This window comes from Anopheles bellator, chromosome 2, assembly GCF_943735745.2.
Source record: "Anopheles bellator chromosome 2, idAnoBellAS_SP24_06.2, whole genome shotgun sequence".
NCBI lineage: Eukaryota > Metazoa > Arthropoda > Insecta > Diptera > Culicidae > Anopheles > Anopheles bellator.
In genome coordinates this window covers 12,612,637-12,638,358 of record NC_071286.1, presented here as the reverse complement: position 1 = coordinate 12,638,358, position 25,722 = coordinate 12,612,637, and the positions used below count along the sequence as shown (strand labels likewise).

The 25,722-nt window shown below is 51.8% G+C and overlaps 4 protein-coding genes across 5 annotated transcripts; 1 reads left to right on the top strand and 3 right to left on the bottom strand.

Moving 5' to 3' along the window:
- Positions 1 to 176: 176 nt before the first annotated feature.
- On the bottom strand, positions 177 to 2,418 carry LOC131212839 (protein Spindly). Its single transcript, XM_058206883.1, has 3 exons — positions 1,417 to 2,418; positions 991 to 1,336; positions 177 to 924 (listed from the first exon to the last, which is right to left on the bottom strand). Exons 1-3 carry the CDS (start codon positions 2,111 to 2,113, stop codon positions 240 to 242), a joined length of 1,728 nt encoding a protein of 575 aa, XP_058062866.1. The 5' UTR covers positions 2,114 to 2,418; the 3' UTR covers positions 177 to 239.
- On the bottom strand, positions 2,419 to 4,676 carry LOC131212840 (tyrosine--tRNA ligase, cytoplasmic). The gene is made up of 2 exons (XM_058206884.1): positions 4,346 to 4,676; positions 2,419 to 4,257 (listed from the first exon to the last, which is right to left on the bottom strand). The coding sequence occupies exons 1-2, from the start codon at positions 4,547 to 4,549 to the stop codon at positions 2,860 to 2,862; spliced, it is 1,602 nt and encodes a 533-aa protein (XP_058062867.1). The 5' UTR covers positions 4,550 to 4,676; the 3' UTR covers positions 2,419 to 2,859.
- Positions 4,677 to 5,014: 338 nt separating this feature from the next.
- LOC131209550 (TNF receptor-associated factor 6) lies at positions 5,015 to 7,390 on the top strand. 2 transcript variants are annotated; one of them, XM_058202641.1, is made up of 4 exons: positions 5,015 to 5,145; positions 5,259 to 5,374; positions 5,453 to 5,753; positions 5,821 to 7,390. In XM_058202641.1, the coding sequence occupies exons 1-4, from the start codon at positions 5,095 to 5,097 to the stop codon at positions 6,481 to 6,483; spliced, it is 1,131 nt and encodes a 376-aa protein (XP_058058624.1). In that variant the 5' UTR covers positions 5,015 to 5,094; the 3' UTR covers positions 6,484 to 7,390. The 2 variants fall into 2 exon arrangements, with proteins under 2 accessions (XP_058058624.1, XP_058058622.1); XM_058202639.1 differs by having other exon boundaries at positions 5,450 to 5,753.
- Positions 7,391 to 10,181: 2,791 nt separating this feature from the next.
- LOC131211141 (serine/threonine-protein kinase par-1) lies at positions 10,182 to 25,259 on the bottom strand. Its single transcript, XM_058204507.1, has 15 exons — positions 24,980 to 25,259; positions 17,896 to 18,798; positions 17,192 to 17,308; positions 17,041 to 17,104; positions 16,561 to 16,676; positions 16,316 to 16,486; positions 16,115 to 16,238; positions 15,797 to 16,038; positions 15,516 to 15,724; positions 14,922 to 15,429; positions 14,050 to 14,464; positions 13,732 to 13,989; positions 13,505 to 13,667; positions 12,378 to 13,431; positions 10,182 to 11,362 (listed from the first exon to the last, which is right to left on the bottom strand). Exons 2-15 carry the CDS (start codon positions 18,580 to 18,582, stop codon positions 11,225 to 11,227), a joined length of 4,266 nt encoding a protein of 1,421 aa, XP_058060490.1. The 5' UTR covers positions 18,583 to 18,798; positions 24,980 to 25,259; the 3' UTR covers positions 10,182 to 11,224.
- Between the last annotated feature and the right edge of the window lie 463 nt (positions 25,260 to 25,722).

Below are 25,722 nucleotides of genomic sequence, written 5' to 3'. Positions count from 1 at the left end.
AGCAGCTGTTTTTTGACAAATTGACAACGCGAAGACGCACGTGCTTATGTTTTTGTTTACCTTTGCATTGTTCCGTGAAGACGCGCAGTGCTGCCAGTTCCCGAGGTGGATATTATCAGAGACAATTCAATGGCGTACGAATCAATGAATTTTTATTTCTTTCCATAAGTGTGAGATTTGCACTGCCCTGCTCTTTGTGTTTGAATGAGCAACTGCAGACAAGCATCATTATGACATTTTTAAACATTTACATTTCCACTCTCTTGCATTTTCGAACCAATTTTGAAGCGCTTTATGATGACGGCACCCGACTTGATCGTTTGCGTGTTGCTGGCGACTTTTTGATTCGAGATTTGTTCCGCAATGGTTTCGTTTTCTTTGTCAACACCGTCCACATTCGGACCCGATAGCAAGGCACTAGCCCACACAGAGATTTCGGGAGATTTGGCAATCCGGATAGCGCTCTTTGTCGTTGTCTCTTTGTCATCCACTGGCAGGTCGGCTTCGAGTGACTGATCACTGAGATTCTCAGCTTTAGTGTTTGAAATGATTTTCACGCTGCACTCAATTTCCTCGAAACTTTCGCCCTCTGAAGAAAGTTCTTTTTTGATGCAGCTCAAATCGAACGCGTCTGGTTCCGCTTTCACAACGGCTGCAACCAAAGGAACAACTTCTTGCCGCACCGCTTGATAGCCTTTTTGATCCATCTCCGTTTTGATCATCACACTATCTCCGTTACATTCTTCTGCTGCATCACTTTCGTCGAGCTTTTGCAGCTGTTGAATGCACTTCATCTGCTGCAAATGGAGCGCCTCCATGCGCCACTTGCATAGATCCTTCTTCGCCAACCAGTGGTCCTCTTCGGCAAGGCGATGCTTTAGCTGGAACACTTTCAATCGTGCCTCCAAACTGTCCGTTTGAGCCCTACAAATGAGAAACAACGCGTTATTAGTGGTGCACAAGCAATAGCGCGCTTTTGTCTCCACTTACTTGTAGTAAGACGTCAGTGAACTGACCCATTCGGCACTTTGGCCACGCAACTGCTGTTCCAGGTATTTATTCCGTTCGGTGGTCTTCTGAAGCTGCGTGCTCACATCGTTGATCTGCTCGAGCAGCGCTTCCCGAAAGCGGTTCTCAGCCTGCCGGAACATACTCACATACGGGAGCAGATCGCGAGATAAGCTATCGTTCATGTTTTTCAACTGGCGAATTTTGGCGGGACAGTTACGATGCTCCGTTTTCAGTTCATTGTAGCGCTGCTTGACCGTGGAAATGATGCTCATCAGCTTTTTCCTTTGATCATCGACCTCGGCGAACAGAGAATTGCCCTTTTTGTCTGAAATCACAGAATCAGTTAAGCAAACCAGACAAAATATCGGTGCGTTTAATTGGTGCGCCAAATATTGATGGACCTACTCAAATCGTTATCAGGGTTGGCACGCATGGAGGTAATTTCGGCGGTCAACAGAGCCGCTTGTTCCTGTGCCACCTCCAGCAAAGTGTTCAGCTCTTCCACTTCCTGCTTTTTGCTTTCATAATTACAGCGTAACGAACTGTAGCGCTCACTGGTCTCAGTGTTGTCGTTGGTCAGTCGAGCAATTTCTCCGTTCGCCTGCTGTAGGCACAAATTCACCCGCTCCAGTGTCTCCTTCAACGATTCGACCTCTTCTAAGAGCTCCAAGTTCTCCATCTGCAACGAATCGCTGTGCAAGGCCGTTGGACCACTCTGTACGGCTCCGTCATATTCTTCGGCCTGCTTGAGGTCTTGCTCGAGCTTTTCGATCCTTTTTCGCATTCGAGCGCAATGCTCCTCGAGACCCTCGATTTCGAGCTTCGAACGCGTCTTCTCGGACTGCAATTCTGCGGCTAGTTTGCTGACAGTGGCCCGCTCGCTTTCCATCTTGCCGCGCCATTCACTGACTACGGATTCCACTTCGGTCGACAGGAAACTATTCGTCTGATTCGCCGCTTGCAGGTTACGCTTGAGATCATAGTTCTCTTGGCACAATTGCTGGTTCTCGTTGCTAAGCTCGTTGTAACGCTGTTTAAGCTTGTTGTAGGCCTGCAGCATCGCCTCCGGATTGTCCATCGATACTGCGGGTGTGTTGTTCATCTCTGTTATCTTTTTCGTTCAAACGTAAAACAACTTATCATCACTCTAGTCCAAGCAATCGCTCATGGCGTTGTTTTTTTGGGCAACTCGCCGCATAAACAAAGCGTGAGTAGAGTTCCGAATCAGTGCGAAAGTTGTTTGTTTACCAGCACTTCGCTTGCACACGGTTTGCTCCGGAGTTATTCGCATCTAAAGTATTATTTCACTTCGTCATTCTCTTCAAACGAATCACAATTCAATAAAATGGCCTTATGTGGTGATTTATTGCTTTAGTGAGGATTGCACTATCGTAATCGACGCGCATTGACCGTTTCACGGTTTGAACTGGAAAAGCGGTTTGACAGTTGGGTCAAAGAATGCTGCGTGCATTTTAAGCAGTGTTGCCAGGGGACACATTATTTATTTTTTTCTTTACATTTCTTTTCCTAACGTTAAACGTTCTTTTGCAAACGAATTTCGAGCCATTTTCCGAAACAGCAAACTTGTTTTTGCATCTCTATCATTTCGGATTGTTGTAAAGCTATACAGTAAATTGCTTCGCCCTACCGCATGGCAATGTAATTCAATAAATCACTGGGGCATTTTCTGTAAACACATACAAACAAGTACAAAAAATAGAACGTTTCTTTATGATCAAAATTCGTCGGATGTCTTCCAGTCGCTGAGCTGCAGCAACAAAAATGAAATGCAATCGTAACACGTAATCAGCAGCAATTGCGCCATTCTCAGTCAGTCATTGGCAGCCCCTACTTGATGCTACATCCCGGCAGCGTACACGTGACACGATCGCCGTTTAGGGTCATAAGTGAAAACTCCTTCCACAGCGCCTCGCCATCACTGCCCGTGTGCAGCTCGGCCTGGATCTTGTCCCACACCTTCTTCTTAGGGTTGAGCTGTGGCACCGGATTGTTGGTATTGTCGAACCCTTCCACAATGATGCGCTCCCCAACCTTCGACCCCTCAGGGACGGCCAGCGATTCACTTTTGTCGGCACCGGCCGCGTACAACACCAGACCTTCGCTTTCTACGCCACGAATCTTCGATGCCTTCATGTTCGTCAACACCACCACCAGCTTCTCGCGAAGCTGATCGAGCCCATAGTGAGCAAGTAGATTGCTGACGATGGATTTTCGTTCGCCACCGCCAATGTCCACCGTCAGCACGCACAAACTATCCGCGTCCGGATGCTTGATTGCGTCCAGAATTTGTCCAACCTTTAGCTCTAGCTTGTCGGGAGTAGTTTCACCAATCGGAACGGAACCAACATTGGGTGCCGACTTGGCGGACGCTTTCGCAGTGGCCTTCCCCGGCTGCGGATAGGCACGTTCAGTAAGCTCCCGATAGAAATCACTATCAAACGACTTGCGAATCGGGTCCAGCAGTCGGTTAATGTATACTTCGACCGCGGCTTTCAGATCACCCGGATGAAGGTCATGCGCTGCGAAGCTTTCCTCTAGCTTCTCGTACTCGGCAAAGACGAGATCCCCTCCAAACTCCTGCTTCCGGTGAATGACGAGCGTTTCGCCGTCTTTAAACATAGGGTAGATGACGTGCTTCAGGAACTTTAGCAATCCGTTGTCCTCGATGTTGCCCGGCTCGCAGAACGCTTTCTTGATCTTGTTCTTCACCTTCGCCGCACTGTCGAGCAGATCGATCTTCGAGTCCTCCTCGCTCGATGACATTTTGCCACCCGCCAGCCCCGGAATCATGGGGTTCATCAGATGAATACGCTTCGCGTAGCCCAGTTGGGGAAGGTACTTTTCGGCGAAGGTAAAGATCTTACGCTGATCGACACCACCGAACTGGGCGTCCACCTTAAGATACTCCTCGTCCAGAGCCTGCAGTCCGGGATAGAGGATACCGGACATCAACGGGTGTTCCACCTGCTTCACGACTTCTGCTCCGGCCTTTTTCGCATCGTGCTGCGTTACGACCGACGACAGCCGGTACACGTCCAGCGTGTATTCCTTCGATAGCTGATAGTCGGTGCCGCGCACGAACCGCAATTTGTCCAGCGGGACACCGAGCGAAGTAAGCATCGCTTTGATCACGGCCTCATAGTACTTGGTGCGCTCCTGCAGCAACGACCACGGTGCCTTCATGTTGTCAAGGTACGCGTGCAGATCTGCAAATAGGATCGTGACCTGCGTACGACCATCGATCAATCACATGCCGAGATTGCGGATTGCACATGGGTAAACGGATTGCGGAGCACCAAAACAACCAACTCACCTCACAGCCGGCCTTCAGAAAGTCGGCAATCTTTGACATCGGCACGAAGTAAGCAATGTGCGGTTTGCCGGTGGTGGCCGTGCCCCAGTATATTTTTAGGTCACGCTCCTTAAGGACGGCCCGCATGTTATCCTGTCCCAGCACCTCTTGCAGGTTGCGCGTGATGAGAGATTCCTTTTCCTCGGTCGTGAGTGCCTTTGCCATTGTTCGTGTGGGTTTCACTGTCTAACAAAAACCGGAAAAGACGTAGCAGATCCCTGCTCCGGAGTGGGACAAGATTTTAAACAAACGATCGAAACACCGAACCACTGAGCAGGCCACGGATTGCGGATTGCCGATATCGTTTTGTACACGTCTCCTGTGACAGTTGCCAGCGACGATGACATTTGCTCCGAGGGGTTCACCAATGTCAAAGTGTGCTATGATTGCCGTGCTAGTCGAAAACAAATAATCATTTTATTGAAATTATTTTTAAAATTTACGTGAACTAGAACGAAATTTATAAAAAAAACAATATTTTATCATACTCAGCCAAATCCAAAACTCTCAACACACACACGAACACGCAGTCATGCGCTTTGTTGTTGGCCGTGAGAAGTCAGCGACACGAACAGCGAAAACATTTACATTCCTTTGACCGATGACTAGTTGATGATCAATACAGCAGCAGCAGCGCAATCAGACGCAGAAATTGTCTTCCGCAATTTGTTCAGTTTTGTTTGTCCGTGCCCACGGAGCATGTCTGCAAAATGAGTAGTTTTGTGAAAAGGGAAGGATCGGCGGAAGAAAATTGTTTACAGGTAAGTGGCTCGTTTTCTAGTGCCACTACGCGCCACTTCCTCTTGAGCTCGAGAATCTACGCTCTGTGGTTATCCTTCAACGTTAACCCGTTTTCCCGTTGGCCACCCAACAGGTGTATCTGCCCGAGGCACGCTACGAGTGTCCCATTTGCTACTGCTGGCTTAACGAGCCAATTCTGACGAAATGTGGCCACCGTTTCTGCCGTAAATGCATCACGTACTGGCTCAAGTGAGTACCACCGTGCCCGTCGAGCGTAAACCATCAATGTTGTGAGTTTGCTTTGCTTTCTTTGCCGGGTTCGAGCAGCGAGAAGAACTCCATCTGTCCGCTGGACAACGAGCCGCTCGACATCGACAGCGACATCTTTCCGGACAATTGTACGCGGCGCGAAATTTCGCAGATCAAGAAACCGTGCCCGAACTGGGAGCGCGGCTGTGCGGACCAACTCTCACCCACCGAAATCGACTCCCACCAGCAGCAGTGCCGGTTCGCCATGTCCAGCCAGAGCCAGGCGTGCCCGTTCGCACGGGTACGGTGCAAATTTGTGGCTCCCAACGAAATCACCCTGAACGAGCACCTGGCCACCGACTGCCAGCGGCACCTTCAGGTGAGAAGAGAACGACCCGTCTGGGCCCCATACCTAAGCTAACACGTCCTGCTTTCTTTTACGGCAGCTCCTTCTGGAATCGCACACGGGCAGCGGCGACCGTTATCGGTTGTGGGATCCACCAGATAAAAATATTGCTCCCGAAATGAGCACCAATGACCTGGTCCGCTCGATGTACGAACGGATCGTGATCCTCGAGCAGGAGCTGCACATCCTCACCATCAAGCTGTCGAAGCAGGACACACAACTGGCGAAGGTGCACAAAGAGATCGATCCGCGCTACAGCGCCGGAGTGCTCCTGTGGAAGATGGACGATTTTAGCAGCAAGGTCGATACGATGCTCGGCAACAGCAACTGCATGTTTTATAGCGGCGAAGCGTACACCTCACCGCACGGCTACAAGTTTTGTGCCCGCATCAATGTCTCGCCCCGCACGAAGGAGTTTATCGGGCTGCACGTGCACCTGATGCAGTCGGAAAACGATTACCATCTCGAGTGGCCGTTCAAGGGGCGGATCAAGATAACGCTGCTCAACGTGCGTAATCCGGAACGATCGCAGCACGATACGATCATGTCGAAGCCCGAAATTCTCGCCTTCCACCGGCCAAGCCAGGAGATCAGCCCTCGTGGTTTCGGGTTTTTGGAGTTTGCGAAGATCAAGGACATATTGACCAAGTTCATGGATAGCGACAACGTGGTGGTAATCAAGATTGAGATGAACATTGTCTAAGGCGGTGGCGAAGGAGAGAATTCGCTCATAACCATTTCATTCCTTACTGCGTATCATTCCAACGTAACCAACCTACCTTACCTTACGTACGCCAGCCAAACGGCGGCCGCTTGCATAGTCGGCTCCTCCTCGACCACCCAGTTACTTATCGCTAGCGCGTATCGATATAATTGTGTACTGTGTTGCATTGTCTTAGAACGTAGCTGCTTGGACCGCGTGTGGATCTATTGATCGTGTAGGTTACGCTCCTTAGTTTTAACGTAAGCTATTTAGTAGCCGCATTAGCGATAGCGACGAGCCGTCGTTGTGTACCTTCGATTCGGCTGCAGATCTGATTGTGCCAAACTCGCCATGCCCGTTTGAACCATTGTAAGGTATTTTATGGATAAGTATTGCCCATCTCACCTAGAATCTCTCTTTTAATGCAACTGCCGGACGCTCGTAAAACATCTGCAATATTTGATGCTTCTTTCTTTCACCCTACTACACCCGCACCACATTCCACCGAAACCATCCTCAACATGGCCAAAACGAAAAAAGGAGAGAAAAAAACTTCATCGCGTAACAGATCGAGGGTTCTAAAAGCTTTTTTGTTGACAATTTTAGATGTTATATACAACAATACAGGAATTTTCGAACGTGATAGAAAAAAAACGGGCAGGAATCATAACCTAAACAAAAGTGTACTCAACGTGATGCGCACAAACAACAGACCCGGGCGGGGACTGTGGTGGTGGTACGTCGTGTTTTGTAGTTCCACCGTAAACGTAAATGTATCCGTACGGAAAACACAGTAGAATGCGGAAACGGGGATAAATAAACGTGTATAAAAAGGAAAACAAGCGAACCGCAAATGCGTCAGCGTTCGACTGCGTGCCTCCCAAACACTCCCTCCGGCGCCAGAGTTCCGTTTCCTGTCACAATGTTTCTTTATTTGTCCGTGTTAATCAGTATAATTGGTTTTTGTGAAAAAATGTATATCAAGTAATTACGACTAGTCTACGGTTTAATTGTATTTTTTTCTCATTGTTTCTTAAAAACATGATCTAATAATGTTATTGTTTTCGTTTCCTGTAAATGTAATGTTACTAAATAACCAATATGTGTTCGTTCACATTCGTTTGTAGTGTTCTGCCATCAACTCTCCTGCCTGAGCCAAAAGCCACCCGGTTTCGGCACTCTCCCAAGCGGGTGTTGTTGGTACACCCTCTCCGTTTACGAGTTAGTGTGTGTTTGGTTCATGTTCGTAGCACTATTGCTAACCTCCAAAAGGTAGTTCCGGTGTGCCGTCTTACGACACCTCGATCCGATTGACAGTTTGTAGAGGGATATCAGTGAATTGGTTTCGTGTGTTTGTGTCTGTTTTCCGTTTCCGTCTTCTGTTACATGAACCTGTTGCGCCCGCCGAATCGAATTTCTGGCCCAAAACGCACTATACAAACACTACTCGCGTAATTTTGCTATTTATTTGATTATTTTCAGATGTTTACTAGCACGGAACCATATTCTGTGTCGTGTCTCGTTTCGCAAACTTCGATTCGGCTATTCGTACGTGGAAAGTGAGGAAGAGATGCCTTTATGGTTTGAAAGTGTTTACGCTGAATATTATGTATATAGGCGGCATTAGCTATGGCAGCGGATATATAGTAATATTGTTTGCTAGTGCTCCGCGAAAAGGGAGCTCTATTTGATCGTCTATTCGTGTCACGACCGTTCGCCCGGTACGCGAATTGAAACGTCAATGATCATGACAACACCCAACATTCGTCTAGTGCATCGCCTGCTACTACGCTGGATATTATTCGAATTAGTCTACTTTAGGTGTGTCGAACTATAGTCTTGGCTACGTTTTAACTTACTGTGGGTTTCGCTAATTGTTCTACACGCAGTCAACTGTCCCGCACCACATGCTAATTAATTCGACAATGCGCGCCACACTCCGCGGTTCCAATTGTTTTCCACTGTCTGCAGTGTGGTGCGCTAAGCCTACTGAATTGGGGAAAAGAAAGTTACTTAGACACGAACGATTCCTGTAGCTTAAATTCGCTTTAGCTATGCGGTATGTAATAATTTGTTAACGGGACGCAGAGAACTTGAACTCCACCGACAACTCAGTACCCTGAGTGGTAGCCAATAAAAGGGCTGCCCCACTGGTCACTGATTTGCGGCCTCTCCAAAATGTGGCAAAATGTATCCTCACTCTCGTGGTTCCGCATTTTCGTTCATCAATTACAATCAATCTCTTCTCAGCACACCCATGTTACGATCGACCAAAGCCCCTATTATTGCGCGACAAAGAACACACTAACGTTCACCGGTTCCAATCTTTCCCAACTGGCTGGTTGGTGGCAGCACACGGGCCCAAGTGCCCCACGGGCCCAAGTGCCTCACGGGCCGCCGAATGGAGGCGCATGGTCAGGCTGCACAGTGAACTGGCTGCGTGCTGCATCGTCAACTCTTCCAACAATCCGTTCCAAAGTGTGCCGTTCCCTCGTTTACTTTCGCTCGACGCCAGTCTGCATTGCAAACGTTCTTAGTGATCCGATTCTCGTTATCTTCCTCGATTCGCGCCTGTACTCTGCTCTAGATGCTAGAGGGTGCCCTGTGGCGCACTTTCCGCGACAATACTTTAATTTGTTCCAAATTTATACTAATTATTTTTACGTGTCTGTTGCGATTGCGTGATCCAGCGCTGTTGAAATGGTTCTTTCTTGTTCTACTTAGCGTATGACTAGTACGGACGAACTCATTCTATCGAACTATGACGGTGAAATCAATCTTCCTGCCCTGCCCTGTGGCCCCGACCTCTGGCTTCTGAATATGTTCTACGGATAGTAAAGTCTGTTTTTGGGTGTATGTGTGATTTTCCACGCTTGTCTAATGTAAATGTGCAGGTGTACGACTGATATGACTAGAGTTATAAATTGGCGTGTTTCTCAACTTCACTATGCTCCGTCAGTGCCTGTAGCGATTGAAAGCGTTTTTTCTTTCGCATCTATTCGCTCTCCACGTGGTGCCTTTTTTTACATGGTCGCTACTCCATATTGTTGGATATTATGTTTGTCTTTGTCCCCTGTTTAAACTACACCTTTCCCGCGCTGGTTCTACTGCAGCAAACGAATCCGACCTGGCTTACCGTATAGTGGTAAACGTGTTGTTCGATGTTAGAAAAAAGTTGCTACACTCTTTGAAGTCGATGTTCTAGTTTCACGAATTTAGAAGCGCAGCCCAAACGGCCGCGACAACATGAACTGCTCCCGTTCCGTCCAGAGCCGGTTGTAACCGTTAGGTTTTATGCTATTTGCTTGGCAGTTGGTTCGTTACCTTGCTACGGTCGGTAGTATGGAATTGTGTACAGCTTCTAAAGGCATTCATTGGAGCTTTAGCCACTTAGCTGAAAGTTACCGAAAGCATCCCACCTTTTCCCGTCCCTTTTCGGCTCGCCGACGTCGCAATTGGAATTAGTGTTGCGGCGCAATCCCGCCACTAGGCCTACTGTGAACAAACTTACGCCCGAAAACCTTTAATCGATTACTTTGTTGCTGATGCTGTGTTGCTAGGAAACTAGATCAGCCGCACGTATCGTAAGTAAATGTGTTATAAGTTAGTTCAACAACACTATTATTAGACAGAATAAAACTCATAAAAATCATATAAAATCGAACATAATTATTCAAATAACTTATTACAACCTGCTCTAAGGTACAATACTTTTCACTCCGCTAACAAGCAAACCAATGAGACCCTCGCGCGCAGTCCTACTTTAGTGTAGATTGAGAGCCAAAAGTCTGCGACTCGTTCAATCGTAACTGTGACTTCTACAAGTGGCAAAACAAGCTGCAAGAATGCGTGACCGTTGCTGTTGCACTCTGTAGTGTTGCCCAATCCCTATAGCCGGCCACCAGCGCCCACGTTTATCGTGTAACAGTTGTTTGGATTATTTAATTTGACTCCGATGTTTGTTGGTGATGAACACAAGCGTTGATTGCTTTTTGCCGTGCCGCGGATTTGCTTCAATAACTTAATTCCGTGCTATTTCGGTTTATCGGTTTTACTTCTACTCTCGATACTCTCTACTCGATCAATATTAGTGTTGCGTCATTGAAAAAAACTGTAGTGGAGACTAGTAAACATGGCACTGCTGCATACGACAAATTCCCAAGTGCCTTTCCCCCGGTAGACGATCCTTCCGGCGGCTTTCAACACACTTAATGGCGTAATTCGTAATGTTGCGAAACGGAGGCTTACCCCTCGGTCGGTCGGCTCCTTCTGGCGGTGATTGACGTTACGTTGCGAGTTCGTAAGTTATCGTACGGAAATACAGTCACATTACACAGGCTACCCCTAAATTGACCTGGACCAGTCTCTTTGACTTACTTCAGTACACTAGGCCCCACCTTTAGTATAAAGTTAGCTCGTTGTACGGAGTGCGCGTAATGTAGCTTTTACACGAACAACCTCTCGGACACACGGGTCCGCACTGTCACTGCCGTTGCGGGACGAATCAAGATAACCGTTATCGTATTGCTCTATGTTTTCGGTGCCCCGTGGCGGAACTGCAACGTAGACGTAACGTACAAAACCATTCGTTCGCTATACCGCCATTTTAACTACGGTTTTGCTTCTATAACGCACCTATATGATCGCTCGGTCGCGCCCTGATTGTTCCCAACGGACTAACTCATTCGGCTCTGGCTTCCGTCCGGATCACGACACCCGGCTCGAAGTGCTCATCCCCCTCTCAAATAGACTCCATTTGCTCGGCCAGCTCCGGAATGGGGCTCTCGCTCAGCGGGAGCTGCATCGAGTGAGGGATCGACGCCGAGTGCGACGGTATCCAGTGCTGCGACGGATACAGCGAGGGACCGGGCTGCAGGTTCTGTGGAGCGAGATATGATCATTCTCACGATATGCTTCGCAAAGGACGGCCTCTTACGAGCTACGCTAGGCGGCTAAGCGAGTATGAGATGCAGATGCCGAGTTCTTGTTTTGATTCGAACGAAAACACACCAAAAGCGGATTCACGTATGGAACGAGCTAGGCAATCGCTAACTAGCGCAAACGAAACAAAAATGCACAACAACCGCGAAAAGAAGGCAAACCAAAACGATCGCGACGATCGGTTCTTGTTCTAACAACACAACACAACATAATACAAATATAACACATAAACGAAACTAGCAAAATGAACTATTGGTATGAAAATGAAAACGATCAAACACAACAGAAAACTAACCGAATCTGGTCAACTACTACAACTAGGAGTAGAAATCGGCCAAGTCTAGTAAAGGAGTCAAACAAACGCTCGCTCCGCTCTCCGCGCTTGGTATAAACTACAGAATCTGGTGGCTTACAGGTGACTGATACTAGTTGGCCCCACGGGCCCCTCTACTCTACTACTCTCGAACGTACAAAGTTGAATCCCAGCGATGCCAAACGATTCTCTTAGTGGAGTCCGACTCGTCCCCTCTACAGAGCTGGTTCTACAGACAACTTACGAATGAATGAGCGTAAAAAACTGCGGTACGTATGGTGCTACTCGGTGACAACCACTAGACACAAACAGCGCCTCAAACGAGACCAAACCATTAGTTACAACATAAAGGCATCGGAATTAGTACACGGGCGTGGCCACTACAATCTGGTCGGCAAGGAACGGCAGAACGGCCCCTTCTATACTACGCTCCGTTGGGCGTTACGCAGCTCGAAGCTTGAAGCAAATGCATGCGGCGGCGGATGGAAGTGAGAGCACGTGTCCGGAGACGCCACCACGCACCAGGCCACGGACACAAGCGATGGATGGATGGATGATGGTTGCGGTAGCGCGGACACACGGATGGTGGCAGCGGCGTCACTAGCGCGCGTGTCTGTCTCTACTTCTCTGTCGTATGTACCTGGTGGTAGAGTGCGGCCACGTTCCAGGGGCTGTCGGTCGACGGAGTCGCTCCCTCGCTGATCTGGCACGTCTTCATCGAGCTGGGCAGGGCGCTCCACGAGCAGAGGGTCCGATCGGAAGAGGTGCTCACACCGGGCTGCTGTTGCTGCTGCTGATGATGATGGTGATGATGATGATGATGGTGCAACTGTTGATGCGTGTGCAGCTGGGCGTACAGCTCGAGCGGATCCTGATGCAGGTGATTGTAATGGCCCGGCGACGGTTCCGTTTCAAGGATGGCCGTTTCGCGGACGGGCTGCAGGGTCGGGTAGCCGTCCGCGTCCGTCTCGCCGTACGGTAGCGGCGGCAGGATTTGCGTTTGCTGTGCGATCTTGTAGCTGTGCTGGCGCAGCATTTGCCGGCGGCTCAGGCCGGTCTCCATGGCGCCCTGCTTCTGCAGGATCTGCCGCTTCTGCTGCAGCAACCGGTGCTGCATCAGCTGCTGCTGTAGCGGAGGTTTCTGCTGTAGCTGCTGTTGCTGCTGGGCAGCGGCAACAGCAACCGCAGCCGCCGCCAGCTGATCCGAGCGGGTCACGACGCCCGCCCGCAGCAGTAGCTGCTCCGGATCGAGCTTGCCTGCCTCGGCGCCGCCAGCTGATGCGGCCGCTGCTGCTGCCGCTGCTGCCACCGCCGCTGCCTTAACGCCCAGCGGGAGGCCCACGTAGTCGGCCACCTTGTTGTAGTAGCCACCACCGCCGGAGCCGTTGGACTGCTCCAGACAGCCGCTACCGTGCGACGACAGCGGCTTGAGAATGAGACTCTCGAGCGGGTTCACCCGGAACTGGCTGTGCTGCATCTGGCGCACATTGATCTCGTCCTGCGGCACGTTCGCCTGGTACTTCACCTTCAGCTGGGCCGCCTCCTTCTGCAGCAGGTGCAACTCGAGCACCCCCTTCGCTTTGCACGTCTCGTTCAAGCGCTGGCTGTTGAAGGCCACCGGCGAGTTGAGAGGATTGTCGGCCGCATTTATCAACCCCTGCGTCACCAGACCATCGCTGGCACGGCGTCCTTCACTGCGGCACCACAGACGATAGACAAGCCATTAAGTATTCGTGCCACGTGGCGTCCGTTCGTCCGTTCACTTACCGAAAATCCACGGGCGAGCGAGTAATACTGCGATGGTCACCGTTGTGCACATCCTGGTAGACGGTGTTCGCCCTCAAAAACGAGCTGGCCACCTTGTCCGACATGGCGTACACACACTGCTGCTGGTTGATGCACACCGAGCTCGTGACCGCACGAAACGTAGCTAAAAAGAAGATGTCCATTAGCAGAAGGTCCAGCGGCAATAGGGGTGCAGGACCCCGTACTACCTTCATCTTTTGCGGCACTCTCGTACGCCTCGGTGGTAGCCGTGCACGACGGCAGACTGCCGGCCAGTTCCGCGCAGTCCGACAGGTTGAGATCCAGGCTTTCGAAGGTCGAAAAATTGCTGCGCGACGAATCGCAGCTCAGGTTTTGGCTCAGGCTCTTCGGGTGGATGTTGGTCACGACGCCACTGGACGAGCTGGAGCTGGCGAACGAGTTGAGCCGCTGGATGGACTTGTCGATCGAGTGCTGCACGTCCTCGTCTGCAAAACCGGCAAAGCCGTCAGTATGAGTTCAAGCCATACAGGCAGCCCAGATCCTACCTCCCAGATCCGTCTCACAGCCTTCGTCGGTGCTGGAGCTGTACTGTGCCGTGATGGACGTGGCTGAAGGTGCCGGGTGGCCCACGCTCGTCACCGATAACCCCGGCTCGTAGTGCTGAAGGTACGAGTAGGTTTGAATGTTGTTGATGTAGTCCTTGAACGGTGGCACGCTGATCGATGGGGTTTCGCTCGATGGCGCGCCCGATACAGCGGTTGATAGGTACTCCTTGCTGAACCCGTTCAGTGGGTCTGAGTAACGCTGCGACTGCGGGGGAGCCGGTGGTGGTGGTGGCGTTGGTGCCGACGACACCACCGATTGCACCCCTTGGGACGGCTGGTGGAGATCGCTGTTCACTGGCGAGTGGCTCGGTGGTTTCGCGTACCGATTCGACTCACTCATCGACACAGGGCGAGCCTGACGGACGGAACGGAGGAGATAACAAAAACGAATCCTTAGACAGCGTTACAAACATTCTTCTCCGGCCGGTAAAGCGCCGGAGTGAACGTACACCAAAAAGTGAAACTATCCTGACGCTGAACCGACAACTCGGGGTTAGTCGAGGGCATGCACGTGACTTGCGCCACCGAACCGGGTTAGTGTGTTTGAACTCATAAGAAAGGGGTTGAAAGTATACATTGTGCCATGAAGATTTATTGCAAATTTCCTTCCTGCTCGGCCTCGGTGATTGATGAAACAAAGAAACGCGTGTAATTGACCTACGGTACAATGTGCGTGGCGTAACACTAAACCCTAAACCCTGACCTAGATGCTCGTGGAAGTTTCACAATCAATGGCACTCGACGGTCACCCGCCCCGATCACACACGGCACGGTCGGCAAGTCCTGGCACCTTAAAGCGTTGGTAGACTCACCTGCTGCAGCAACCGTCGGCAGTCTTCGGTGCTTTGCTGCAGGATGCGCTTGTCAATGTTGCTCGACAGGAGCCGCGTCGAGGAGATGCGGTTCGAAAGGATGCCCGACTCGCGCAGTACGATCGCGCCAGTGTCGCGACCACCGGCCACACTCGAGGAGAGTGTCGGGGGTAGCAGCCCGGTCCCGCCGGTTCCGGTCAGGTAGGTTGAGCTACAGTCCCGCTCACGGAGCGCGGCCAGCTGGTAGAGCGAAGCGTCCGCGAACCCCGAACTGGACGTGTACGAAACGCCCCGGAAATACGAGCTGTCCTTGAGGACCGGCTGCTGCTCCCGGATGCTTGTATCCCGCAGCATGATCACGCCGGGCGCGATGGTGGGCAGGGCGACCGGCGGTGCACTTGAGCCACCGGTCAGCAGACCGTGCAACGCCTCGGAACTTTGGTTGGTCAGACCCGCGTGCAGAGCGGGCGATATTTGCTGATGCTTCGGTGAACTTGACTGATCAGCTCTACGGAGAAGAAGTGGAATGGGCAAAAGGGAAAACCGGAATTACGGAACTGATTGGAACTCGGAGACGAGGCTAGCTGTCCATACTTGTGCTGCGAGCTGATGGCCAACTTCCGCATCGCCTGCTCGGCAACGTTGCTGGGCCGTCGGCGTTGGGATTCGAGCATTCCGGGCGATTTTACACCGGCAGCCGGAACCACACAACCGGCACTGGCACCGTCGTGCGAAACCGAGCGGCTCTTCAGTCTTTCCAGTAGCAGTAGATAAAATGCCGTGTAGTGATCGTAGCTGTGGAGCTGCAAAGGAACAAATCAAGCGGATTAGAGTCTGGCATTGCGGGTAGCTAACCGCACGAAACCCGAGCGTACCTTCAAGCTTTCCCGCGTCTTGAGAATGTCGATGCCCAAGTTCTGCATGATCTTCAGTATTTGTTCGTTCGGTTCCGTCTCTAGCGCACTGACGTCGCTCGTGTTCCCATTGATCACGATACTGCTGATCTTCGGGGAATCCATCAGCTCCACCATCATCCAGCGGTGCCGCTTGATTTGATCGATCGAAAACCTTCGCGAAGGATCGAGCACCAGCATCTTCCGGATGAGTGACTCGCAGTCTGCAATCGAATTATCGTAACCGGTTAACCTCTCCGTCTCGGATCACTCACACCACACCCATGCCTGCCTACCTACCTGAGCTCATGAAAAATGGAATCCTGAAACGCCCCGACAGCACACGGTCCCGGAGCGACTGCAGGGTAGAACCATCGAATGGAAGCGCTCCACAGACCAGCACGTACAGCACCACACCCAGCGACTAGACGGTGGGAGACACAGATTGGAACGTTACAGCTACAAGCCCAGCCAGCCAGCCAGTGCACCCGATTCACCTACCCAAATGTCGATCTCTGGTCCGGTATAGCGTTTCCCTTCGAACACTTCCGGCGCAGCGTACGGCGGGGAACCGCACCAGGTGGCCAACAGTTCGCCCTTCTTGTAGAAGTTCGAAAACCCAAAGTCAGCTATTTTGATGTCCATCTTAGAATCCAACAGTAAATTCTCAGCCTAACGAGCATCGGGAGTGGGATTAGGAAACAATACGACGACGAGCGGTCTCGATGGTGCCACGGAGTGCTTACCTTAAGATCTCTGTGTACTATTCCCTTATTGTGACAATATTCTACGGCGGAAAGGATCTGCCAAAACTTATTCCTAGCGGCACGCTCGTTAAGTCGCCCGTACTTTGCAATATAATCTGAAACGAGCAACCCGAAGAACCGGGGTGAGACAATTAACCTCAAAATGCACTCGGAACCGACGGATTTTGACGGGCATCCCTGGCCACCTTGTCGTCTGGCCTCAATCGATACGCGGCCCGGCCAGACACATTGGGATATTACGAATGGAAATGTAACTGTATAATACCTAGAGGTCCAAAAACTTGCCCGGCAGCGCTTTATGCGCGCGGATCTGCATTTCGAGCTCGAATTAATGAATATATTACGGTTTTAACAGTTTTGGACCCTGCCGGTGGTGGCACATGTTGCCATTAAATCCAGTTTGTGCCAGACATTATTGATCGCCGATTTCCCGCGGCCCTGCTACGTGCCAGAACTTACCGAAAATTTCTCCTTGACTAGCATATTCCGAGACTATGTAGATCATGCTCTGCGTCTCCATAACCTGCAAAACGGGGGAATGGTTTAGCTGCATATCGATTGCTCCGAGACTCCGAGCGCTCGGCCGCACGGGCCGACGCCAACAACGTACCTGGTAGAGTTTTATTACATGCGGGTGATCTAAGCGTTTCATAATCTCGACCTCGCGGTACACCTTCTGCAAGTTGCCCGGATCGAGCTGAGACTTATCGATAATTTTAATGGCAACCTGCGAAGTGATAGCGGAGCGGACCGAAGTGAAATTAGAGTGTGCCGAGAACGATTTCGAGTGAATTTCCCCAAGTTCTGGTCGAATCGAGCGGAGCATGGCTCTTGACAGTGCTACATTCCGGGTAATAATGGCACTGTTGCATTTTGGGCTACAACAGCCGACCGGATCGACGGTTTGGACGGCCTGCCACGCAAGGACATGCCCCCGGGTAAGGGCGTTACTGCTTCAAATTCAGCCCAAAATAGCTACCCCTTAATTATGGTCCCTGACCTTTCGGGTTTCCAACCGTTTCGGGGACCGAGAGAAGAGAAGCCCCAAGCCAACCAACCCCCGCCCAGGTTCCAGGATCTGGGGCACACCGTTCGCCGTAAGCCGCCTAGTCGAGTTGCCATTCTAATGTTCCTTTCTTTGGTGCTTCTTGGAATCCCCAAGTACCTTTGCCATTTAATTAGTCTCGGAAAAGTCTGCACTCAAGGAGCGAACGTCGCGGGGGAAACTTTCACTCACTTTCTTCGGTGTCGCCGGGCAAGAGAAGCCATCGCTGTGCTCTCGCATGGCCAATTGGGCCGGTCGAGACTACTTACCTCATTTTTCGTAATTCGATGACGTGCCAGCTTAACCACGGCAAAGTTGCCCTTGCCGATCGTTTTCTCGATTTCATAGAAACCAACGCGTATCGGGTCCTTACACTTGACGCGCGTACTGCTGCTGCCGCCGCCACCGGCCGTGCCGCCGGTGGAACCGTTGCCGCTGCCACCGGACACCGAGGATCCATTGCTGACGACCGACGGGCGTGTATCGTGTCCCACCATGGCTGCTGCCGCCACTGACCGGCCGCCCCCCTTTCCGTTGTGATGGGCGGTGGGTAAAGCACTGGCGCCAGTCGGTCCACCGGAGCCGCCGCCACTGGCCTTGCTGTGGTAGAAACTGTGATGGTAGCTGTCAGATTCGACGGACGACGAGGACGCCGAGGCTAGGATGTGGCCGCACGACACGTTGCTGCCGGCGGAAACCGCCGCTGGAGACACGGAGGACGATGCTGGGGGCGCTCCGGGCGCGGATGAAGAGGACAAGGTTGGCTTAACTGTGGCAGTTACCGACATCGCTGGAACCGTGCTGCAAGGTGCTGCTGCTGCTGCCACCGACATAGCCATCGGCATCAGAATTGACGTGGGCGAGGACGTGCTGTTGCGGTTGCTGGTGGTGGTGGTGCTGCTGCTGCTGCTGTTGCCGGTGACGCTGTTCGAGGCCAGTGTGCCATATTCTCCCATCGAGGGGCGAAAAGTCCGGTCCGGAGTATGAGGTACGCCCCGGTCTACGGGCTACGGTCCCTTTTATTGACTCACTCGCTCGCGAGGAGCGTGTTTGACGAAAATTGACAAAAGTTTAGGTCCGGTTCCAGTTCTTGTTGCCGACGCGGTATTCCACAAACCGGTTGCTCAAGAGCTAGCCACCACTGATGCGGCACCAAGTCCGGTCATTCTAGACTGTGCGGGGAGATAAAAAATGCAAAACCAAAATGTGAGTAAACATTGATCGATCGGTGGTGCCGGGGAGACAAACTTAAAGATGGCCTTGGGAGTCACTGTGTCGCCGCGCGGGATCTTGTGGTTATCACCTGCTTTTTTATCAACATCCCGCAGATATTATGTCAAACGTCCAATGGCGCGACAAGTACCGAGACTCTTCGGGCTGCCCTGACAGCCACCGGCACTAACTGTCTGGCGCTTAAGAGATGTTTGCCGGCCGAGGGGGTCATCATCGTGCAGCGCAGTATCTCGCTGTAGACACCCCGGCCGTCGGCCGTGAGCCTTCGTGTGCCAGACTTTCACGCGCTACGTTAGCCGCTGTTGTAGCCGCTTATCTTATCGGTGAGAGTGAGGCGAATGGAAAAGTAGTCAATAACGGTGGCCAAAATAGCAGTGGGCATGTTGGAGGGCCACGGCCCACTCCGGCACCGGCAGGGAACCGCGCCCGCGCCCCGTACAAACAGTTACGGGGCGTGCGTAGTCCCGCGTAAGTACACAACGTCTGGATTGGCTTGCGACCGTCGTGCGGTGTTTTGCAATTATCGAGGCAAACGGTGCTTTACAGTGTGGTCAGGGGCTGATTCGCACCTGATGGGACTTTACTTTTCGCCCAGACGGTTGCCCTCGTCGCGCCACGGGTTGAGTGGCGTGAGTTCGATTTTAACACTTGTGAGCAACTTTGGGGAATCGATTTTTCGAAGCTAGCTAGATGAATGTTCAGGTGCGCGGTTTAGTGGAGAAGTTTTAATCTTTGAGGCAAACTGACTGCTAATCGAATGTCGCTATGGTTACTAGATTGTTCTTCGTTGTTCGCGGTTAGGTAGCACAACCCATAAGTTTGGTGGATCGTGTTTTGGTTTTTCAATTTAATTTGAGAAAAACTGGAATGTCTCGAAAAAAAAGTGTAACCGTGTGTGTTTATCGAATATTAATCGGCATTTGTAATGACTCAACGCCACGTGGCATAACATGTAATTTAAATAGAAGAAAATAGAATATTTTCATTTCATTTAAATAGAATATTTTCATTTCAATCATTTTGATACCTTAGAAATATTAAATAGCTGCAATCCCAATGTGGAATATGTCTGTACCCTCATGTAACCAAGCATTTATGTATAATAAAGATCCAAAAAATCCTTAAAAAACAAAATCGGCAATTGTAGAAGCTTAAAATTCTACTGCTCCTTGCCGTTCTGTAAAACCGATTCTTCTCTAGTCGAGCACCTCTAAGATGACTAGATTATTGCTGGTAAGATAAAGTTTTAGACATCAGCTCGAATAAAGCAACAATGCCCCACTGGAGCATCGGTTTCAATTTAATTTTTGGAATAAATGGCTCTTGAATTCTCTTGAAAAATAAATCAATTCTTCCAATTCTTCGAATACTGCTAATACCGTGCCCCCCTGACTTCGTTCCGTCCAAAGAGGTGATTTTTGGAAAGGCGAACATTGTCGTTCGAGGAAGATCTGCACCTATAATGCACCTATGTTAAAATCAAATTAAGTAAATGGGCCCAAATCTTTCATCACGTTCGTGGGATTCATAATGGATTCGCACTATTTTGTTTCTCGACTGTCGACCGAATTTCACTTCAAGCTTGGTCTTACACGAGTAAAGATTAATCGGCAGCCGGTGTAGTCTAGTACCTCAATGACTCCAAATTGTACGGCTGCTCACGTATCTCGTACTGAATTTTCGCCAGTCCTCTCGTTACTACGCGATAAGTGCTGCGGGCTGTAACCTCGGTTCACATGATTATTGCAAAGGCCATTTACTACGTTCAAGACGTTACTCGTGTTTCTTCTGTACATCTTTAATTCCAACCCTGGACCATCGAGTGCATCGACTTGATTGCACAACTAGTAAGTTATGTTTAATACGGGTCTGCTCGTTTTAACAAATACTGGATGGAGAATTTGAATTTCTTTAGTTACTAACTTCCCACCATGCTGAACCTGCGAACAGCTCATTCGGCCGAATAACTCACAACACTGTACCTACACATATTTTCATTGATTTAACAGCCAAACGGTAGCAAACCGGGGGTTCAAAAAGCAGCACAGTGCCCACACGCAAAAAAAGTGGACCGATGTTTACGTTAACACGGTCGCTGTCTGACGCGGGCACACAATTCACACCAAGGCGGGGGTTCGCAACATTTTGAGCCAACCCCCGCGGGTGATGCTGCTGCTGAGGCGGGCCAACAGAAAAAAAAGAACATCACGATCCAGCGTGAGCTGTCTGCGATTCATTTGCGTCAAGTAGTTCAGCGCGGTGCTGCCGGAGCTCCTCGCCCGCAACTGATACGGGACGAGCGTGGCGAAGCAGCTAGTCCACCGGCGATCCTTCGGTTACGCGGCACGCGGCGGTTGTGCGCGCGTGAGCCAAAGATCAAATATCGATTACGCCGCGGACGCGGGACGAGTCTGACCCAGCCCACCCGGAGCGATAGCCCGCATCATCATCATCGGGGGCACCTGTATGCAGTCATGTCAGCGGCGCCCACACCCACCCACCCCCCGGGCGATAGCAGATAATGAACGGCGCCAAAAATGGAACCCCAAAAAGTGGGTGCCAAAAATAAATCCATTCTTAATTTGGACCATTCTGTGGGGGGTGCCCTCACCCTCTATTGTTTGGTGACACATTTTCCATTCGCTGCTTTGGGTCGGCGCACCGCATGGATGACGCGCACTGGGGTGACCCTTTACACCACTGCCCGGCGGGGGGGGCCACTTCGCTCCACCACACCGAACTCCCCGGATTCTGATGATCACCGCGCACTTCTCGCACACACCTTGCACCGGCAATGTCAGGGACTGACGCTCTCTCTCGGTTTGTTTGGGGCCGGCGTCGAAGCTGGACTGCTTCTTGCGAGCGGTTCATACGCAAGTAACGCGCGCGTCCTACGCCGCGCGCGCCGCACACGCCATGTACACATGCACCGGGTACTTCCGCAAGCGCGCACGCGAGAGTGAGAGAGAGAGCGAGAGAGAGCACACGTCACCGGCGGAGCGGGCCGCGTTGTGCACGCGCTGTGTATGTGACCGCGTGCCGGTGCCCACCCCGCACCCTGCACTTCGTTTGCGCACTTCGCGTACGTCGCCAGTCACCGTTTCACCATTGACGTAGGTAAACGATTTTAGCATTCGCCACACTCTGCGTCACGGGCTGGGCCGCGCCGCGCTGCGCATCCCCCCGGCATCCGTTTTGGCCGCACAAACCCCCGCACACACTAACACACACTCAGACACCACAGTTTAAACGGTAGACCCGGCAGGAGGGCGGGTGGGCTATGTGGTTCGGGGGCACCGAAATGTGGACATCGGGGTCGGACGGAGACCGCGGATGTGTTCTGCGGTTGGCATCGCGGTCGGAGCGGCGTAAACAAAGCATAGATTAAATGACTCCGCGCGCGCAAAAAGAGCGAAGATCTTCCTCGAATCATGCGAGAGAGAGAGGGAGGGAGAGAAAAGGTTACGGGCGGCAGCAAGCATGGTGCGGCGATGAAGCGATTACGAGTGTCAAGAGCACTCGGGACGAGCCGAGCAAGGGGGCAAGGGGCACAAAACACACACCGATGTCTGGCCCGGAAGCGGAATTGGCGCGGGCGTATGTGTGGGTGCCCTTTCCGTTGGGCGGCCGAAAATAGCCCCAAAACTGGCCGCGCGCGTCACCCACGTGTGTGGCGCAATTGACAAGCCGCGGGGCTCCGATCCCCAGAAGGTGCCAAAAGTGATCAATCAAAGAGCCGGTCGGTCGGAGTCGGAGATGGGAAAATTGGAAATTGATCCGAAAGCATACAGTGGGCGAGGGGAGGTGAGCGCGGGGATACGGAACGGCCCAAAATGGGATTTCTATCGTGGGGCGTGCCTCGGGGGGTGGTGTCGGGAAAGGACAAATTTTTTCGACGACCTTTCATACATCGACAGTGGAGAAAAAAGGCCGTACGGAACTGACAACAAACCGTGGCCCAACCCGGCATGGTTCATGGTGCTACGTGGATTGAAAAGTGCCGTAACGGGCGTTTTTCGAATGTTTTCTTCAGCTCCATTCAAGGCCTCCTTTGCATTGCGAACATTTCAAAGTTTCATTCCATTTAGACATTTCTTAGCAAGCTGCGCTTTACCCTCTCCATTGACAGCGTCACATTACACATTCATGGTGTAGTTGGTTTTGGGTTATGTTAACATGAAGCTTGGATTGGCCCCCTTTCTCGGTCAGTCAAATTCGCACATTTTTAGCTCCCGCAGTAGGTGAGTATGGACACCGCATGACTTGTGGCAGAACGCTCGTACACCGTAATGTTTTCCTTTTTTTTCTTCGTCTCGGATCACGGACCATCCGTATGGCCGCTGTCGACGTCCGAACGTTTCGTTGCCGGTCGCATGAAATCGCCGGTAAATTATCATCCTCCCGACACCGGAATCACCGTCGGGCTCGTAAAGTGTGGAGCGGTGGGGTCCTGTGGTCGCCGTGCGTCCACCGTAAGCGCAATCACATCACTCGATCGATGCAGCAGCGGAGTGTGTCGAGCGACAAAGAGAGAGAGAGAAAGAGAGAGCAGTGCAGAAAGAATGTGGAGCACCGGATCAGGACGATAATTCTGGCGCGGTGTGCGGCCATTTGCGTCAGAGCGTTCCAGACAGTCGATGCTGAGCCGGTGATTCTTTTTGTCGTTTCGATCGCTTTTCCATCGGTGGTCCTTTCCGAAAAGCCATTTTCGTGGGGCATCTCGCGCGCCGACTTCCACGAAATAAACGCCATTTTCAGGGCGCCCCAAGCTGCCGCCAAGTGCTTGGTAATTGCATTAGAAAACAAGCACCGCGAGACGAGAAAGAAATCGGATCACGATTAAACGTTGCATAACTGCGTGCGGGCTGGCTCTACCCGAAGAAGCCCGTGCCCGGCCGGAATTCATCCCTCCCGGAGTCGTCGCGTAAGAAGCGTGTTACAAGCCGTGCTGTGCGTTTAAACTTGTTGACGCATACCACGGCGGTGGCGAGTCCCGGATAGGTGGCGCGCCGAAGAAATTTGCAAACAATCACGTCCACGACGTCGGCGTACCATTCGTCCGCTCCGCCTATCTTTCTAGTGCTCTCTTTCTCTCCGGGGTTGGAATATTCCACTGATTCGGTACGAGGCACCAGGCACCTCCATGACGATGCTCCATGATCCAGCCACCTAAACCAGGGGGCCAACGAATTCCGGTGAGTGATTCAGGCGAGAGTGCGGACCTGGCGGCCGAAGTGGTTAGGTTAATGGGAAACGGGGCAACCTCCAGCGTGGCCTTCCGTTCTTGGCGTCCGGTGCCTACATACACGGTAACAACATATCATGCCTGATTTCACCCAGCCCAGCAGAGGGTGGTCTCGGCAGTGGAACGGTTCTGGTGTGGCCAATATCCCGGCCCAAGAGACCCAGTTGGAGAGAGTGCGAGAATACTACTAGAAGGAAGAGAAAAACATAGACAGAGAGAGACAGGGAACCAGTAATGCTACCGTTTCCCGGAACGGTGAAGCGAGAGCGAAAATTGATTGAAAAAAGAGCGTTCTGGGGCTGTCGTGAATTAGCCGTAGAGTACCAGCCAACCAGCCTGCCAGCCAAACAGCCAGCCTGCCTTCCCGCAACGGTAGCCATGTTCCAGGTGCTGCCGAGTGGTAGAGCAAAAATCGATTACCGATTCGTCGAGACGGCTCCTCGCGCTGCGGTCTGGCTGGCTGGCTGATGGGCTGAAAACGGGCGACGGCTGGCCACACTGTTGGAGTGGAAATTCGAGCCGTCCGTCAGTTCGCGATAAGCGCACAACAGCCTGCAAGGCTTAGGAAGGTTCGAAGAGAAGGAAAAGGCCCGGACTTCTAGTGGGCCACCGAACAGTACAATCCTGTTGAAGCCATCCGGTTCAGCGAGCCGCTTGTTGAGCGAACGAAGAACGGAAAATTGGACGAGCCGTCCGGTCGGCTTCTTTGTGGTGGCACTGCCCCGCACGGACATGGACAGACTCCCGGCGTCACACTTTTCTCTGCCCGATTGCGGCTCGGTTTTCATGCACTTGCTTTTCACCGAACACACGAAACCATTTGGCCCAGACACATTGTCCGGAACGGACATCACATAGGCACACGGTTGGATTACCTTTGCTTTGTGTTACTGCCACAACGAGACCAGCAGACCGCTTGTTGTTGGTGTTTTTGGTGGTTTTTGCTGTTCACTTTGACACGTCACGAAAGGGCAGGGCTCGCTGGCAACCCACGGGCGAGTCTGTGTTACGGGAGGCCACCCGCTTGTCGGCAGAAGCCCAGACACACCGGAGTCTCCAGAGCGGAGACCCCACCACTCCCGACGCGCGGACCACGGATGGTGGACGGTGCGCGGTACAACCAGCACGAGACGCCAGACCGAGTCCCGGACCGAGTACTTTGCGATCTCCCCGCGAGCCCCGACGGCTTAATGCGAACTGAGTCCGGAGCTGCCGTTCACGGTGGCTGGATTTTCGCCGCGGACCGAACGAGAGCGCAGCGAGCGAACAACAAAAGGATCGAGAGAGCGCCCGAGTCTCGCGCACACCCACACACAACGGCCACGACAGAATAATGTCCGCTGTACTATCGTAAAAGTACGTGCTCGACGGATTGAAACATTACGATTGTATTCCGAGTACCGGGCGCGAATTTTACGAACGATGGTGCCGCGTGGCGCTGTAACGCGCAGAACTGGTTTTGTAATCAAAACACCGAAATGGTAATCCGGGGGCGACTAAACACATCGGAACCACGGACCAGTGGCTCTGGAACTAGTTTTGGTTCCGTGTTCACGGGCATCTCTCCCAAAGGGCAGCTCGACCAACGCGAGACACTTCCGGTAACTTTTCAACTCAC